Source organism: Culicoides brevitarsis, chromosome 2 (assembly GCF_036172545.1).
Source record: "Culicoides brevitarsis isolate CSIRO-B50_1 chromosome 2, AGI_CSIRO_Cbre_v1, whole genome shotgun sequence".
In the NCBI taxonomy this organism is placed as follows: Eukaryota; Metazoa; Arthropoda; class Insecta; order Diptera; family Ceratopogonidae; genus Culicoides; species Culicoides brevitarsis.
In genome coordinates this window covers 36,147,795-36,162,770 of record NC_087086.1, presented here as the reverse complement: position 1 = coordinate 36,162,770, position 14,976 = coordinate 36,147,795, and the positions used below count along the sequence as shown (strand labels likewise).

Genomic DNA, 14,976 nt, shown 5'->3' with positions numbered 1-14,976 from the left:
TTTTTATTTTTAATTATTTTTTTATCTTTAATTTTAGCAAAATTATTAAAATTTTCAGAAAAAAATTAAATTAAAAAATAAAAAATAATTTAAAAAGAAAAATAGAAAAAATTGAAAAGATTCCAATATTTCTATATTTAACGGATAAAGAGAATTAAAAAAAATAATAAAATATATAATTGTCGATAAAATATAAAAATTAAATAAAAACAAAAAAAAGAATGACGTATTAAAATAAAAAAGTAAAAAAAATAAAAAATAAGTTAACATTAAAGAAATAAATAAAAAAAAAATTTAAACATAAATAAATATTTTTAAAAATATAAAATAAAATATTAAAAGTCTCAAAATAATTTAATAATTAAAAAAAATATATTTTACCTTATCATTATTATTTTTTATTTATTTAATTTTGTTTTATTTTATGTCTTTTTTTTTTTATTTTTTTTTTTTTTTTTTTTTTGAAAATGTTCAAAAAAAATTATTTTTTTTTTATCTGATAAAATAGAAGGATTTTAAAAAAATTATTAAAAATTAATAAAAAAAAAATAGAAAAAAATATAAATATTTTTGAAAATAGTAAAAATTTAAAATATTATTCTAAAAATTCAAATATTTTTTTTTAAAATATTTTAGTTTAAAATTTATTTAATAATATATTTTTATAAATTTTAATAAAATTTTTAATTCAACCAAGTATGAAGCCTTAAAGATATTAACAGAGTAAAATGACAGCAAATTTTAAAAGTTTAGCAAATTTCGTGAATTTTTACCTAAAAACCATCAAATTGTTTAAAAATCGATTTAAAAAATTCGAAAACAAATAATTTTATAATATTTTAATTGATAAATATTTATTTGATTGCACATTTAATATTATTACGACCAAAAATATTTAGATTTTTATTATTGGAAGAGTACATTAAACCATTTACAGCACTTTTTTTGTAAGGCCTTTCATATCTCATTCGACATTTAGTTCAATAAAGTGCTTATTTAACATCCAAATTTTAAAATTTTTCGGAATTCGTAAAAAAATGAGATATTCGACTTAAATCTTAAGTAACTAATTTTCTGCGTACGGAAGCTTAAAATGTGATGTTTTGGCATTTTTCAAGCAATTTCGTGTCTTCTACGTAAATTTACAGCATTCCAGGACGATCTTCTTCTTTGTTTCCGCGTTTTTCGAAGAACATGTAGTCCTAAAAAAATAAAAATAAATTTTTTAATGAATTTTTAGGGTTAAAAAAAGTCATTTTAACTTACAATGAGGAAACAAGCTCCCAACATCACGGCTTTCATTCGCACATCCAAGTCCAGGGGGAAACTAATGCCGAAGAAATCCGAGTCTGTGAACATTTCTCTGCCGATGCCGGACCATTTTTTCGATATTTTTCCCACTTTTTGGCCATCGAGCGTCATCAATTTGAATTTTACGTCGTTAAAGCAGCAACTTGTCGTCAAGCAAGGTCCTTCGATTTTCATCACTGTGTCACCCGTTTGGTTCTTAATACTAAATTGCGGTCCAAAAATGCTCCAATTTTGTTCGACAGTCCCGATAATGTTCCCTGGCGGAGCACTAACTTCCATTACTTGCAGGAAACACGGGCAAAAGCAACTGTCACATCGCAAGGGGCGCGACAAATGAATAATTTCCCGATCTTGGGCATCTTTGATTTTCATTTCGAACGAACGCGAAGGTCCGCAACAATTTCGCGTGCAACAATCGTTCTCTTCGACCGCCCAAAAAACTTTCAAGCCTTGATTGTTCATAATTGTGTATCGATTATTTGTCTCGAAACCGACAAAAGCTTCGAGAAGTTCGATTTTTTGCTTCACAAAGAGACTGCTGACAGTTGTGAGGTATTCGAGTCCCGGCGGGCAATCGGGAATGAGGACTTGATGTTCGGGAAGTTGCATCCATTGAGAGCCGGGAGGCATTCCGGGTTGCATTCCAGGCTGCGGATACATTGGCTGTTGATCGATTACGGGAGGCGGAGCGTATCCTTGAGGCGGCGGATAGAAACCTTGAGGCTGAGGAGGCGCATAACCGGGCTGTGGAGCAGGAGGATATCCAGGTTGCTGCTGCGGCGGAGGATATGGCGCATTTGGAGCTGGATAGCCGCCGGGATTCGGATATGGAGCACTTGGATACATGCCGGGCGCGGAAAATCCCATCGGCGGAGGACCATCTGATGGATATGGAGCTCCCTGAAATGAAAAAAATGTAAGTAAAATTTTTCAAAATTATTTCAATTAATTCAAATCAAGCATAAAAAGTTAATTTATTGAAAATTTTCATTAAAAAATCGAACAAAAAGTATCGAACTTCGATTTAAAAATTTTTGATATTTTAAAAAATTTTATGAATTTTAATTATTTTTTAATTATTTATTTTTTTTTTTTTTTTTGATTTAAAGTATAAGAAATTTTATTTAATTTACTTAAAATTTTTGAAAAAAAAAATTTTTTTTGATAATTTTTGATTTAAAAAAAATAAAACAAAAAAAATAAAATATTAAAAATTAATTTACAATTAATAATAATTGATTTTATTAAATCATAAATAAATTTAAATAATTTTAATTATTTTTTTAAATTATTTTGTTCAAAATCAATTTTAAGAAATTTTAGTTCAATTTTGAATCCAAATTATTAAAAAATTATATTTCTTAAAAATAAATAAAATAAAAAGCTAATTAAAAATAAAATTTAAAAATATAAATTAATTTAAAAAAAAATTAAATTAATTATTTAAAAATTAAGAAATAATTAAATTAAATTGTCTAATGGAATTTTTACAAAAAAAAATAATAATTAACAAATAAATAAACAAATTCGAAATTAATTAAAAAACAAAAATTTTATAAATAATTAATATTTTTTTAAATAAATAATTTTTATTTTATTTTTTTTTCAATCTCAGGAGATTTTAGTTTAATTTTCACTCAAATTAAAATTTAAATTATAAAATGTCAAGAATTAAAATTATTTTAATGAAAAAAATAAACATTTTATATTCAAAAACACAAAAAAATTTTTTTTTAAAAAAAATTATTTAAAAAAAAATAAATAAAAATTAAAATTTAATTAATTTAAAAAAAATTAAATTAAAAATAAATAAATTTAATAAAATTAAATAAATAAAATTATTTAATTAATTAAAATTTAAAAAAAATAAATAAATTAGAAATAATTTAATTCAATAGAAGTAATTAAATTTAAATTTATTTTTTTAATAAATAAAAAAAATTATTTTGGCTCAATTTTTACACTAAAAATAATTTTAGATACCATCATTAAACCTCATTATTTTTAAACAAATTTAAAAAACGATAAAAAAAATTAAAATTTTTGTTTATATTTTCAAAAATGATGTCATCAAAGTGTAATTTCATCACTATTGTCATATGTAAACTCTGAATTCCCCGAATGAAGACGTACAGTTACATGACATAACCACGATACGCACGAACGTCATAGAAACCACTCTCTGTTTCACTTCGATTCATTTGGATTCTAAACAAGTAGCCTTGAACGTATCGCAATTTTTTCACATTTTAAATGAAATTCTATGGAATTATTTTTTCACTAATTTCGAAAAATTCGATTTTTATTCATTTTAATTTCAAAATTTTTCTTTAAAAATCAGGTCACACTTCACTTAAGCACTGATAAGCCTCAAAAATGATAAAATTTCACAATTTTCGTGTGACACGAGTCAAAATTTACTTACCGCTGGCGGATACGGCGGCGCTTGAAACCCTTTGTCGTCTGGATATGGAGGAGCACTCATCGTTTGTGTCGTCTTCAGCTGCCTTTATTTGTCCGAAAATTTCTTTTTTGTGCGATTTTATTTGTGCTGTCGAATTTTTTCAGTCCACGAACGACGGACAGCAAAAAATGAATCACTAAATAGAGAAAATTTCGTACTTTAAAGCCAAATTTGTACGAGAACGTTATTTGTCTCGCTCTTACTCACGTATTTTTCGTGCCTTTTCACTCGAACATCTTAATAATAAATGAGAATCGCTCTCTCGCCGATAAGAAACGCGACACAGAACCAAAACATAAACAAAAAAATGGAAAGCACGCGACTTGATGACGCCTTTGACGTAAAAATTGGGCTAAAAAATTAATTTTAAGGAATTTTTTATTAACTAAGAGGTTCATTTTCGTCATTTTTCGTTGAAAGAGCTTCAACTGCCTCCGTTAGAGGATCAATCCACGCTTTTTCGTCACTTCCCGAGGCTTGTGCTTCACATTTTCGGTTCGCTTTTTCAAGAGCTTTTTCCAAATTCGTTTCGCGAGGCTCGTCAGTCGGCTTGATCCATCGTCGAACCTCTTCAGAATCATTTTCGTCGGCTTCTTGTTGAAGGCAGTACCATTGAAAGTCCGTAAAAGTACGATGGCGATGCTCAATTTCATCCAAATCCTTCGCTAAAGCTTCCAATTCTGGTGACAACTCTTCCGAATCCGAACTTTCCGGTTCTTCTTCAGGTTTTTCTTGAGGTTTTTCTTCATTTTCTTCCTCTTCTGACTCAGATTCTGGATAAAATTTCGGGCATGGACATTTTTTATCAGCTTCTTCGATGGAAAATTCCTGAAAATGATGGTAAAACACGAGACGAAGTAATTTGTGTTGTTCCTCCGTCAAATGTGGCATCCTCCCGAGTTCGTTGAACGTCTCCCGGATAAATTCCAAAATGTGCATTTGAATTCCCTGAACAAATCCACGCAAAATCATGAATAATTCGGGATCTAAAGCACTTTCTTTCGCCCTCACCAATGGAGAAACTTCCACTCCGTACCGATATCGCTCCAACAGGGCGACATTCGAGGGCGCCAATGCCGCCGGCGGTAATTCCAGGTACAACAACAACAATAATCTCGTAATTTCCGAATATTCCATCATTTCTGGGTGAAAAAGTTCCTTTTTTCGTTCGACAATGTCGTCGGTAATGTCTGTGAGTTTGTTCAAAGCTGGTTTATAAAATTCCTGACTGATATCGTAAATCGCTGCTCTTTTCAGATCTTCATATCGCATGAACGGGGAGTCAAAAGTGCTCGTTTGACTGGTTTCTGGATCAATTGTCTTCAGTTGGCGTATCACCATGGCTCGAATAACGCTGTCTTTGGGCAATTTCGGGTTTTCTAAAATGTCGTTGTAGCATCGGAGCGCTCCCTGACGATATTCCTCTTCGCCATCGTTGTAGCCGAGATCAAAACGACGCTGATAGGCTTTCAAAAATGCCTCCGCAGCTTTTATGAGGTAGTGACGTTCAACTATTACCCGATCTTGGACCTTTTCGCAACGAGCGGCGCCCATATAAGCCAGTGCCGCATATTCCGGAAGGAAGTTTTCGTCAAAGACGTAGGTTAAGCGGATGAATTCGTCGTGGATTTCGGAGATTTTGGGGGCGAAACGTCTAAAAATGAGAAATTTTGGTTAAAATTCATCGAAAAATGAGGAAAAAACTTACTTTAAGACGGCACTTTCGTATTTTTTGAGCCTTTCGCAGTTGTTGGTGTATTGTTCGACCAAAGGAATCGGAAAAGGCTTCTCTTTTGGAGGTTCTTTGGAAGTCCCAGGCTTAGATTTACTCATATTTACAACAATTTATTTACAGAATCGAGATTCATGCGATGTAAACCCGAGAAATGTCAAAATCAGCTGTTCTCGTATACCATACAGGCGTATGAAGGCAGTTCCGTGTCGAAAAAGGGCCCAAATTTGGTCTTGGTCTGTTGAAGAAAGTAATTTTTCAATAAAATTAGATCATTTTTTATTACTTTTCAACTGGTTTGTATAATTTTCTAACAATTTAATAAATTTTCTTCCATAATTTTAATAATTTTTTGATCCAATAATCGATTTCCAGCTCATTTTTTTATAAGTACGATAAATACAATAAATTAATGACTATATTTTCCGTTGTGATGTAAATAAATTTTTATCATTTTTTCAGCAGTTTTATAGGTGCTCGAGGACTTGTAATGGTTTGTACGAGATCCCGTCGTTGGAGTGCGCGGAAGATTTGCTTGGATAGACGACAAAGAGCAGCAATTGCATCACCAATAAAACACAGCCGATGAAATTTGGAACTGAAAAAAGTAAGATTTTTGATGTTAATTATTTTGATGAATTATTAAAAATTTTTTCAATATTTTTTTATATAAATTTTTAAAAAATTTTTAAAAATTTTTAATTATAAATATCAAAAAATTTTTAAAAATATTAAATTTTGGCAAAATTTTAAGTGAATTTTTTTGAAAAATTTTTGAGAAAAAATTTTCAAAAGTTTTGAAATATTTAAAATTTTTCTAATTTTAAAAAAAATTAATTCAATTTTTGAAATATTTTTAATATTAAATTTATTTAGTTAAATTTATTTAATTTTATTAATTAATTTATTTATTTAATTATTTTTTAATAATTTAAATATTTTTTTTTTAAATATTTTTTTTGTGCAAATTAGTTCAAAAGTTAATTATTTCTAAAATTTTCTAATTTTTGAGAAAAAATTATCAATTTTTGACATATTTAAAATATCGTTTTTTTTAATTTTTTAAAAAAAAAAAAAAAATTTTTTAAATATTTTTTTTTTTAATAAAAATTCAAAAACTAAGCAAAGTAAGTAATTCTCTTAAAAAAAAAAATATTCTAAAAATTTTTATTTTTTTTTTAATTTCACTTAAAATTTTAAATAAATTATTAATATTAAGCCCTTAATAAATCTCAATGAAAATGTTGATGCATTTTTGATCAAAAATTTTATAAAAAAGATTAATTTTTATCTTAAATCAGTTCAAAATTTGAAAATTTTCTCACATATTTTTTTTTTTAAATTTTTAAAACTTTTAAAATATTGAGCATATTTTAAAGCTCAAAATTAAAAATTAAAAAAAAAATTAATTAAAAAAATAAAAAAAAAAATTTTTTACTTAAAAAAAGTTAAAAATTATTAATTTTTTTAATTTAAAAAATTTAAAGAAAAATTAATATTTTTTTTATTAAAATTTTTTAAAATATAAAAATATTTAACTCAAAAATGTTTTTAAAAAATTGAAAATTTAAGATATTTAATTAAAAAATTTTTCAAAAAATTATGTAAAAAATTTTTTCGTCATAAAACGAAGATCAAACAAACCTTGTATGAAATAATCGCCAATCAAGTTGCCGTAAATGAACCACAGCAGTGTCACGACGAACGACGAGACGATCATGGAAAATGGAAGACTTTCGGAATTCTTAACTCTAACGACGTGCGCCAAGTTGGCAAGCGGCGAGGCGAAAAAGATCAACGAAACCGCGATACCCACAAATCCAACGCGTTCCGTCGCCATGAGATGATCTTCCTCGATGCTCGCGTAAAGCAGCACTAAACACAAAAAGATGAAACTCAGACTTGTTATCCGGATTGTGTCGCGTCGTCGTGTCGTGAAAAGGTAGAAGATGACAGTGTAAGCTAACATTAAGGCTACTCCTATGGAATTAACTACAACTAAGGATCGCTCGTTCGTGAGAAGCCCATATTTCAGCCAGATTGTCGACGAAATGAAGCCGAATATGAACGTCAGCACGGATGCGTCACCGGTAGACTTTTTGATAATGTAATCGCGACACACAAGTCTAAAAAAAACGGAAAAAATTAATGTTTTCTTATCACCTGGCAATGAAACTAATTGAACTTACACTCCCGTGAGATACTGCAAACATGTTGTAATTGTCGCCAAAGTGCCAACTTGCTCCGCCAATGATGATTCCATGGAAGTCTCAGTTGAAATGCATCAAATTTCTTTGGTTATTTTTGGTTCGAAACGCGGTGAGTAGTGAACTAAGTAGCAATAAAACTCCCGTTATCTCGACTATTTTTACGCTATTCCTACGTTTTTTTACACCTCTCTAAAAAAAATTACGTGTATGTTTCTCAATTTGTCTGCAATTTGGCCCGCAGATGACTTCTCGCTCGATTTCCACGGCACTCCAAAAGCATTTCACGAAAGGGATTAACGCCAAAAGACACGATCGAATTTACTGATTTATTTACGTTTGAAATTACAAGCAAACAATACGATGATACGTGTCTTCTTCGTCAAAACAATGAAACTACTAAGGTTACATCGTACCGCGGGCGCTTCCATAGATACGGCAATGCCAATGTTTTGTTTACTACATGCCCAGGTTTCAGTTCCGATGATCAAGTTGAATTACCCTTTGAACGAAAAACGGGTGAGATTTAATTTTAATTTATTAATTTTAATTTATTAATTTTAATTTATTAATTTTAATTTATTAATTTTAATTTATTAATTTTAATTTATTAATTTTAATATTGTTAATAATTTATTAATTTTTTTAATTTATTAATTTTTTAATTTATTAATTTTAATTTATTAATTTTAATTTATTTTTTAATTTATTTTTTTAATTTATTAATTTTAATTAATTAATTTTTTTTATTAATTTTAATTTTAATTTATTAATTAATTTTAATTTTTTTATTAATTTTAATTTTTAATTTTAATTTTTAATTTTAATTTATTAATTTTAATTTATTAATTTTAATTTATTAATTTTAATTTATTTTTTTAATTTTATTAATTTTAATTTATTAATTTTAATTTATTTTAATTTTAATTTTTTTTTAATTTATTAATTTTAATATTATTAATAATTTATTAATTTTTTTAATTAAATTAAGTTTTTAATTTTTTTAATTTATTAATTTTAGTTTTTTAATTTTATATTTTTAATTTTAATTTATTAATAATAATTTAATTAATTTTAATTTAATTTTAATTTATTAATTTTAATTTAAATTTTAATTAATTTTTTTTTAATTTATTAATTTTTTTAATTTATTAATTTTTTTAATTTATTAATTTTAATTTTTAAATTTTAATTTTAATTTAAATAATAATCAATCTTACCCCTTTTGATCCGTCGAGTATCACATATCCAGTGAGCAAGTAACAAATGTCAAAACCGGCTGTTATTTGCGCGGGGAGCAAGACACAAGTAACGTAAACAACAAAATTACTGAACTTTTCTCCATTCGAACGAAAATTGAGAAAAATTATATTTTATCACATTTACTCGCTTTGGTGTCGGATTTTCAGTGATTTAAGTTGCAAAGTTTTAAGTGTACTTGTCGAAAATGATCACAAATGCTTTAGATGAGATGGAAAAGTCCGTTGAATCGGCAAATATGCAGATTTCGAATTTGTCACAAAAATGTAAGGCGTAAAATTCATGTTTTTGCGATTTTTGTGTTTATAATTTTATTATTTTTAGTGATTCAAGTTGAACGAACGTTGCCGGAGGATTTAGAAGAACAAGCAACTGTGATGGAATTACTTGAATCTGTGGTAAGGTTTTCTTCAAATATTCTATAAAATTCTTTTTTCAGCTCACAAATTTGACTAAAAATGCATTTGGAATGAAAAAAGACGATTTTGACAACAAAAATCCAACTTTTCAGTCTTTGGCAAAAAAAAATCTTTTTTAAAAAAGTTTCTTTTGCCAAAGACCGGTCTCGAACCGGTGACCTTTGCATCTTCAGTGCACTGCTCTCCCCCTGAGCTACTTCGGCATGTATTTTTTATTCGATTCCATCCGCTACTGAACTTTTTTTCCTCTACTGATAATCGATATTGACACAAAAAACGAAGAAGAAGCCTTATCAGTTCTTTCTTTAAAAATTTTAGACCGAAGTCAAACACGACTACGAAAACTTGCGCAAAGATCTCAAGGAAGTGCAGCAACTACAACGTGAGATGACCCATTCGTTACGCTACCAACTCCGATCGATGAGTCAAACGTTCGAGATTTTAAAGAAGAAAATCGAGGCAAATCCCGCACAATATTCCAATGCCTTGCAACAACATCAACACCACGTAAACCAAACAAATTCCCAAATTCAAGCCAACTCAAAAATACATTGAGGGCATGTAAATGAATCTTGCTTTGTGTATCGTGTTAGTTCTATGCCTTCCTTCTTGACTTTCTTTAATCATTATGATCGTTTTTACTAGAATAGACGCCAGATGTCGCTATATTTTCTTAAAATCCATTTTTTTACGAATCTATATTTTATGCTATTTTTGATAAGAAAAAAAAATAAGTACCTTATATTAAATATTAAATGATATAATTGTTTACATAATTTGTCGTTAAACTAAAAAAAAAGACAAGCCTACTCGATACAAGTACGGCACACAAATCACACGACACTAAACACAATAACAATAATAATATATCACACAAAAAAAACTATTTCCTATACATTTTTACTACTTAATTATACAAAATATACAAATATTTACACTTTTTCGTACACATTCGACATATTTGGTGTTATAATGTTAAAAATAATATTAAAAATATAATTTTACATATTTAAGTGTCATGCGAAATTGTAAAATTTTTTTAGTTTTAGAAAATTGAATGATGCTTTTATACACTTTTTAACACAATTTTGTCACATTAATATAGTCTATAGTTGATGAGAAAGAGAAACGAGACTCGAAATGCGAATTTTTTGATGTTTAATTATTATTTTTAAAATTAATTATAATTTTTGTACAAATTTTATATATTTTGTGTATCAGTATCTTAATTGGTTGTTGCCTTTTTTTACTTTTTTTATAACAAAATATATCATAAAACCATAATAAAAGTTTAAAAAGTTATTTTTTTTTGTAAATATATATATTTAATAACTTTTTAAACTTGAACGGTTAAACATAAACATATATATAATATGTGTAAGTATTCAAAATACTAATCGGTCGCTTGAGGCTCATTTTAGCTGAGCTGATCTATATATCATGTTAAATTTTGGAAGCCTATAACTTTTGGACGATTCCAAACCCATCGTTATCGTCGTCTATATAAAAAAAACTATAATCAATGAAATATAACTAAATACTTATGAAATAATAGCTCAATTTAAAAAAAATATAAATGTTAAATTTTTTACAAGTTTTTTGGGAGACAAGTTTTTTTGTAATGTTTTAAATCTGCTATTTTTGAGGTTAGTCTATTAAAGCGCCCTCTACGTGGGTTGTCTCTCGATTCGTTAATTGTGATGTGATTGAACTTGAACGTGATCCAATCTTATATAAAGTACGAGAAAAAAAACAATGCACTTGATCCTATTGTTACACCTTCGAAAAAATATTCTTGTGCAAGGTTATTTATACACAACAGCACTTTTAAGAGACAATTTAAATAATAATATGACAAAAAGTAATAATAATAAAGTTTATATATAACATTTACACATAAATCATCACTGTTAAAAGCAATTTTTTAAAGCACATCTCCATTTTTGAGAACTCGATGTGCGATCGACGATCAATCGATCCCGTCGATTTGTCGTCAGAACGTCTTTATTTAACATTTTTTTTGTTTCAATAATAAATAAAACTCAAATTTACGAGTAAGTCGTTTTGGAAACAAGAAATAAATTTATTTCTAGGTGAAATTAAATAATAATCATAATATATATAAAGATATTTGTTTTATTCCATATTGGCTCGGGTATATCAGGACAATCATAAAAACACGAGGCAAGTATCATCAATTTTATTTTTTTGATTTTTTTTTCAATATAAATAATATATTAACATATATTCAAAAAAAAAATAATAAAAATAAAATCTGTGGGTGGGCGCCGCGTCGAAAAAAAATTCCTGCTTATCTAGCACGTTTAATACTTTGTAGTATCGGATTTCTTATCATTTATTATTTTATTTTTCGCCAAGAATGACAAAACGTAAAATCATAGTAAAAAATAAATTTTAATCTTAAGTCACAATCTGGTGACACTCCTTTTCGTTACATCTCTCGTTTGATTCTTTGCTATTTATTATGTTATTAATAATATTATAAAATTTATAAAAAAAAATAAAATCAAAATGAAATTGCGTGTACAAAACATTATGATCCGGGTTGTGGCGCCAACCAGACAAATTATAACGTGAATTTATACTTAAAAAATATTGAAAATTCTTGTTTTTGTTTTTTTTTATGTGTTGTAGTTATTCTTTATTGTAGGAAATTGAAGTTTCGCAAAGGAAGATTTTTTTGAGGTAAGTTTTAAAATTTTATTCTTCAATTTTTTTACAGCTGAATGCAAGTTTAAGGATCCTTCTTATAAAGTTGCATTATTCAAGGTCATTTCAAGGTCAAACTTTTCAAAAAGGAGGAGCTTTTCTTATAAAGTTGCATTAGTCAACAAGGTCAAAACTGTTACGTGTTTAACGATCAACTAACGGCGAAAGAAAATTAATCATAGGAATCTGAGTTTAACAGTTTTTTCTCAAAATATCAAATTTAATTTCATTCTTCCTTCAACCATCAAGTAGAAACAACGTAAATGAAAAATAGTCCCAATTGCTTTGCAGAATTGCAATTGCCTTTTTCCAAATAAAAGCCTTGTTCTCATCAAAAACTGAACCTCATATGAGGACAAAGGAGCTCTTCTTATAAAGTTGCATTAGTCGACAAGGTCAAAACTGAATTTCGTATAAAAAAATTTTTTCTTCCAATGAATCTTTAGCTAAACTGAGACTTTTGAATCTTTTAAGACTCCATTTGAAAAAAATTCTTAATTCACGAAACTTTAACTTTTCACAATATTTCTTCTCTGTACCCTTCTACTGTATTATTAATGAAAAGGTATTAAAAAAAACGTGGAGACAAAAATAACAACACATGAATATTCATGTTCTCTTAAATTTGTCAATTCTTGAATGAATGGCGCAGATTTTTTTTTAAATTTTATATTTTGTCATTAAACAGTTAGTGACAAATTTTGCACAAAAAAAAAACTTGAACGTCTTCCTGATTTTCCCATCAACCAGAAGAGGAGTCATAGGTTGATTGACCGTTAATTTACATCATGACACTGCGAATTGCCGTAAAAGAAAAAAATATTTCAAATAATTATGACGTGACTTTCGACCTTTACGTACTTTTTCATGTACTGTAATAATTTTTTTTGAGATAGGTAATGGATTCTTGGTATTTCTCTGAAAATATTTTAGATTTTTTGTGTTCTTTCAAACATTCCATAATTTTTTTTTTATTCCGTTGATTGATATCCAATGAGAATGTAATTACAAAAGAATCACGAGAACTTTAGCTTCTAGCCAAATTGTGTCATCATCGCCGAACGAAGTCGTCATCATTAGAGCGAGATTAACAAATTCCTCTTCTTAATGTTAATTAAAAGACCGAAAAAAAAATTAAAAAGGAGAAAAAAACAAAGAATTGTTTATCTTACGTGCTAATTGTTTATTATTATTGTATTTTTATTCCATGAGTTGGAAATTTTTTTAAAGAAGAAAAAAATTAAATCAAAACAATCTGAAGAAGAGATAAACAACTTTGTGTAATACTTTAGCAGATTATTATTTTTTTTTTTTTTTTTATGAGAAAACAAGTGAAGGTCATGTCAATGTTTTTGTTATAAGGAAGGTCATGGACGAGGATTTTCGTAGGAGGAATTTATCTCTTTTATTACATGAGATGAATTTAAATTCTTTCCATCATATCGAATTACGTTGACGTCTTAAAAGGGAATTAGTAAAAATGCAACAAAACAAATAATTTGAAAAAAAAATCATATCCGGGATAGTGTTTGACGTCAGTGGTAACCTCCTTCTCACTTTTATTTTGGGCATTTGGACCATAATTTAAATTCCTGTAGAAAATGAACACAGAAAAAAATCCCATTAAATTGTTCAAATCTTTTAGTTTTTGCATGTGTTTGATAAGGTGTGTTAGGTATGTCACAAAAAAGTTTTAAATTTCATTTTTTTAATATTTTTTTTATATCAAGAACTTTAAATTTAAAAAAAAAAATAAAATAAAAATTAATAATTAAATATTAATTTATTAATTAATTATTAATTTATTTTTATTAATTAATTTAAATTATTATTGATCAAAATTTTATTTAAATTATTTTTTTTTTAATTAAATTATTATTATTTAAAATTAATTTTTTTATCTAATTTTTTAAATATTAAATTTTGAAAATAATTTTTATAATAAATTTTAATTTTTCTAAACTAATAGATTTATTTTACTAATGTTAAATTTTTTAAGTTTTGAAATATAATTCAAAATAATTATATAAAATTAAAAAAAATATATTTAAAATTATGATAAATTAAAAAAATTATTTATTAATTAATTTAATTATTAATAAAAAATTTTTTATTAAAATTAATTAATAAATTAATTTAAATAATAAATTAATTTTTTAAAATTATTTAATTTTTAATTATAATTTTAAAATTAAAAATTAAAAAAAATAAATAAATTAAATAATTAATTTAAAATTAAAAAATTAATAAAATATTTTAAAAATAATTAAAAAAATAAATTAAAAATTAATTTAACTAATAATATTAAATTTAAAAATGTCAAATTAATTTTTAAAAAATTTCACGACATACCTAACGAAACATATTAATAATAATAACACCGAAGAGAGCACGCTGCTCGAATGAAGCAGAAGAAAAAAAAGAAAGAATATATAAATAAAAATTCAAAGAAAACGGGCAAAAATAAGCAATAAAACTTCAAACGTTATTTATTTGATGCTAAAAATAACTTTATAACATTTTAAGAGAATGGAATTTACATCCTATTGCAAATATTTTTACCATGTCTTTTTTTGTTGTTGTTGTTATTTTGTTTTGTTTTGCTAATGAACGACAAGACATCCAAGACACTATAATTTGTTCTTATTGTTATATCTCACTGTTATTAAATTTTTTGAAGACCATGTGTGTTGTTGACGTGACCGAATATTTTTCTGATGATGAGTTTTTTGTATTCGATTATTTGTGTGAACCGGTATTTCCCTACTACAAACTATTTGAATTAACACTTACCTAGAAAACGTGAAGTATAGACTTTAATTACGATGATAGCGATTTTTATCGGATAGATTC

The 14,976-nt window shown here is 26.4% G+C and overlaps 3 protein-coding genes and 1 non-coding gene across 4 annotated transcripts; 1 reads left to right on the top strand and 3 right to left on the bottom strand.

The window, feature by feature from the left end:
• Positions 1–850: 850 nt before the first annotated feature.
• On the bottom strand, positions 851–5,662 carry LOC134829041 (uncharacterized). The gene is made up of 6 exons (XM_063842033.1): positions 5,484–5,662; positions 4,162–5,429; positions 4,099–4,108; positions 3,737–3,818; positions 1,267–2,211; positions 851–1,202 (listed from the first exon to the last, which is right to left on the bottom strand). The coding sequence occupies exons 1-6, from the start codon at positions 5,606–5,608 to the stop codon at positions 1,143–1,145; spliced, it is 2,490 nt and encodes an 829-aa protein (XP_063698103.1). The 5' UTR covers positions 5,609–5,662; the 3' UTR covers positions 851–1,142.
• Positions 5,663–5,777: 115 nt separating this feature from the next.
• Positions 5,778–8,124, bottom strand: LOC134829424 (sugar transporter SWEET1). Its single transcript, XM_063842484.1, has 4 exons — positions 7,903–8,124; positions 7,697–7,838; positions 7,152–7,633; positions 5,778–6,105 (listed from the first exon to the last, which is right to left on the bottom strand). The coding sequence occupies exons 2-4, from the start codon at positions 7,768–7,770 to the stop codon at positions 5,975–5,977; spliced, it is 687 nt and encodes a 228-aa protein (XP_063698554.1). The 5' UTR covers positions 7,771–7,838; positions 7,903–8,124; the 3' UTR covers positions 5,778–5,974.
• Positions 8,125–9,010: 886 nt separating this feature from the next.
• On the top strand, positions 9,011–10,590 carry LOC134831120 (uncharacterized). The gene is made up of 3 exons (XM_063844775.1): positions 9,011–9,240; positions 9,299–9,372; positions 9,712–10,590. Exons 1-3 carry the CDS (start codon positions 9,162–9,164, stop codon positions 9,946–9,948), a joined length of 390 nt encoding a protein of 129 aa, XP_063700845.1. The 5' UTR covers positions 9,011–9,161; the 3' UTR covers positions 9,949–10,590.
• On the bottom strand, positions 9,525–9,596 carry Trnaf-gaa (transfer RNA phenylalanine (anticodon GAA)). Its single transcript has one exon. It is a non-coding gene; the product is annotated as a tRNA-Phe (tRNA).
• Positions 10,591–14,976: the final 4,386 nt, after the last annotated feature.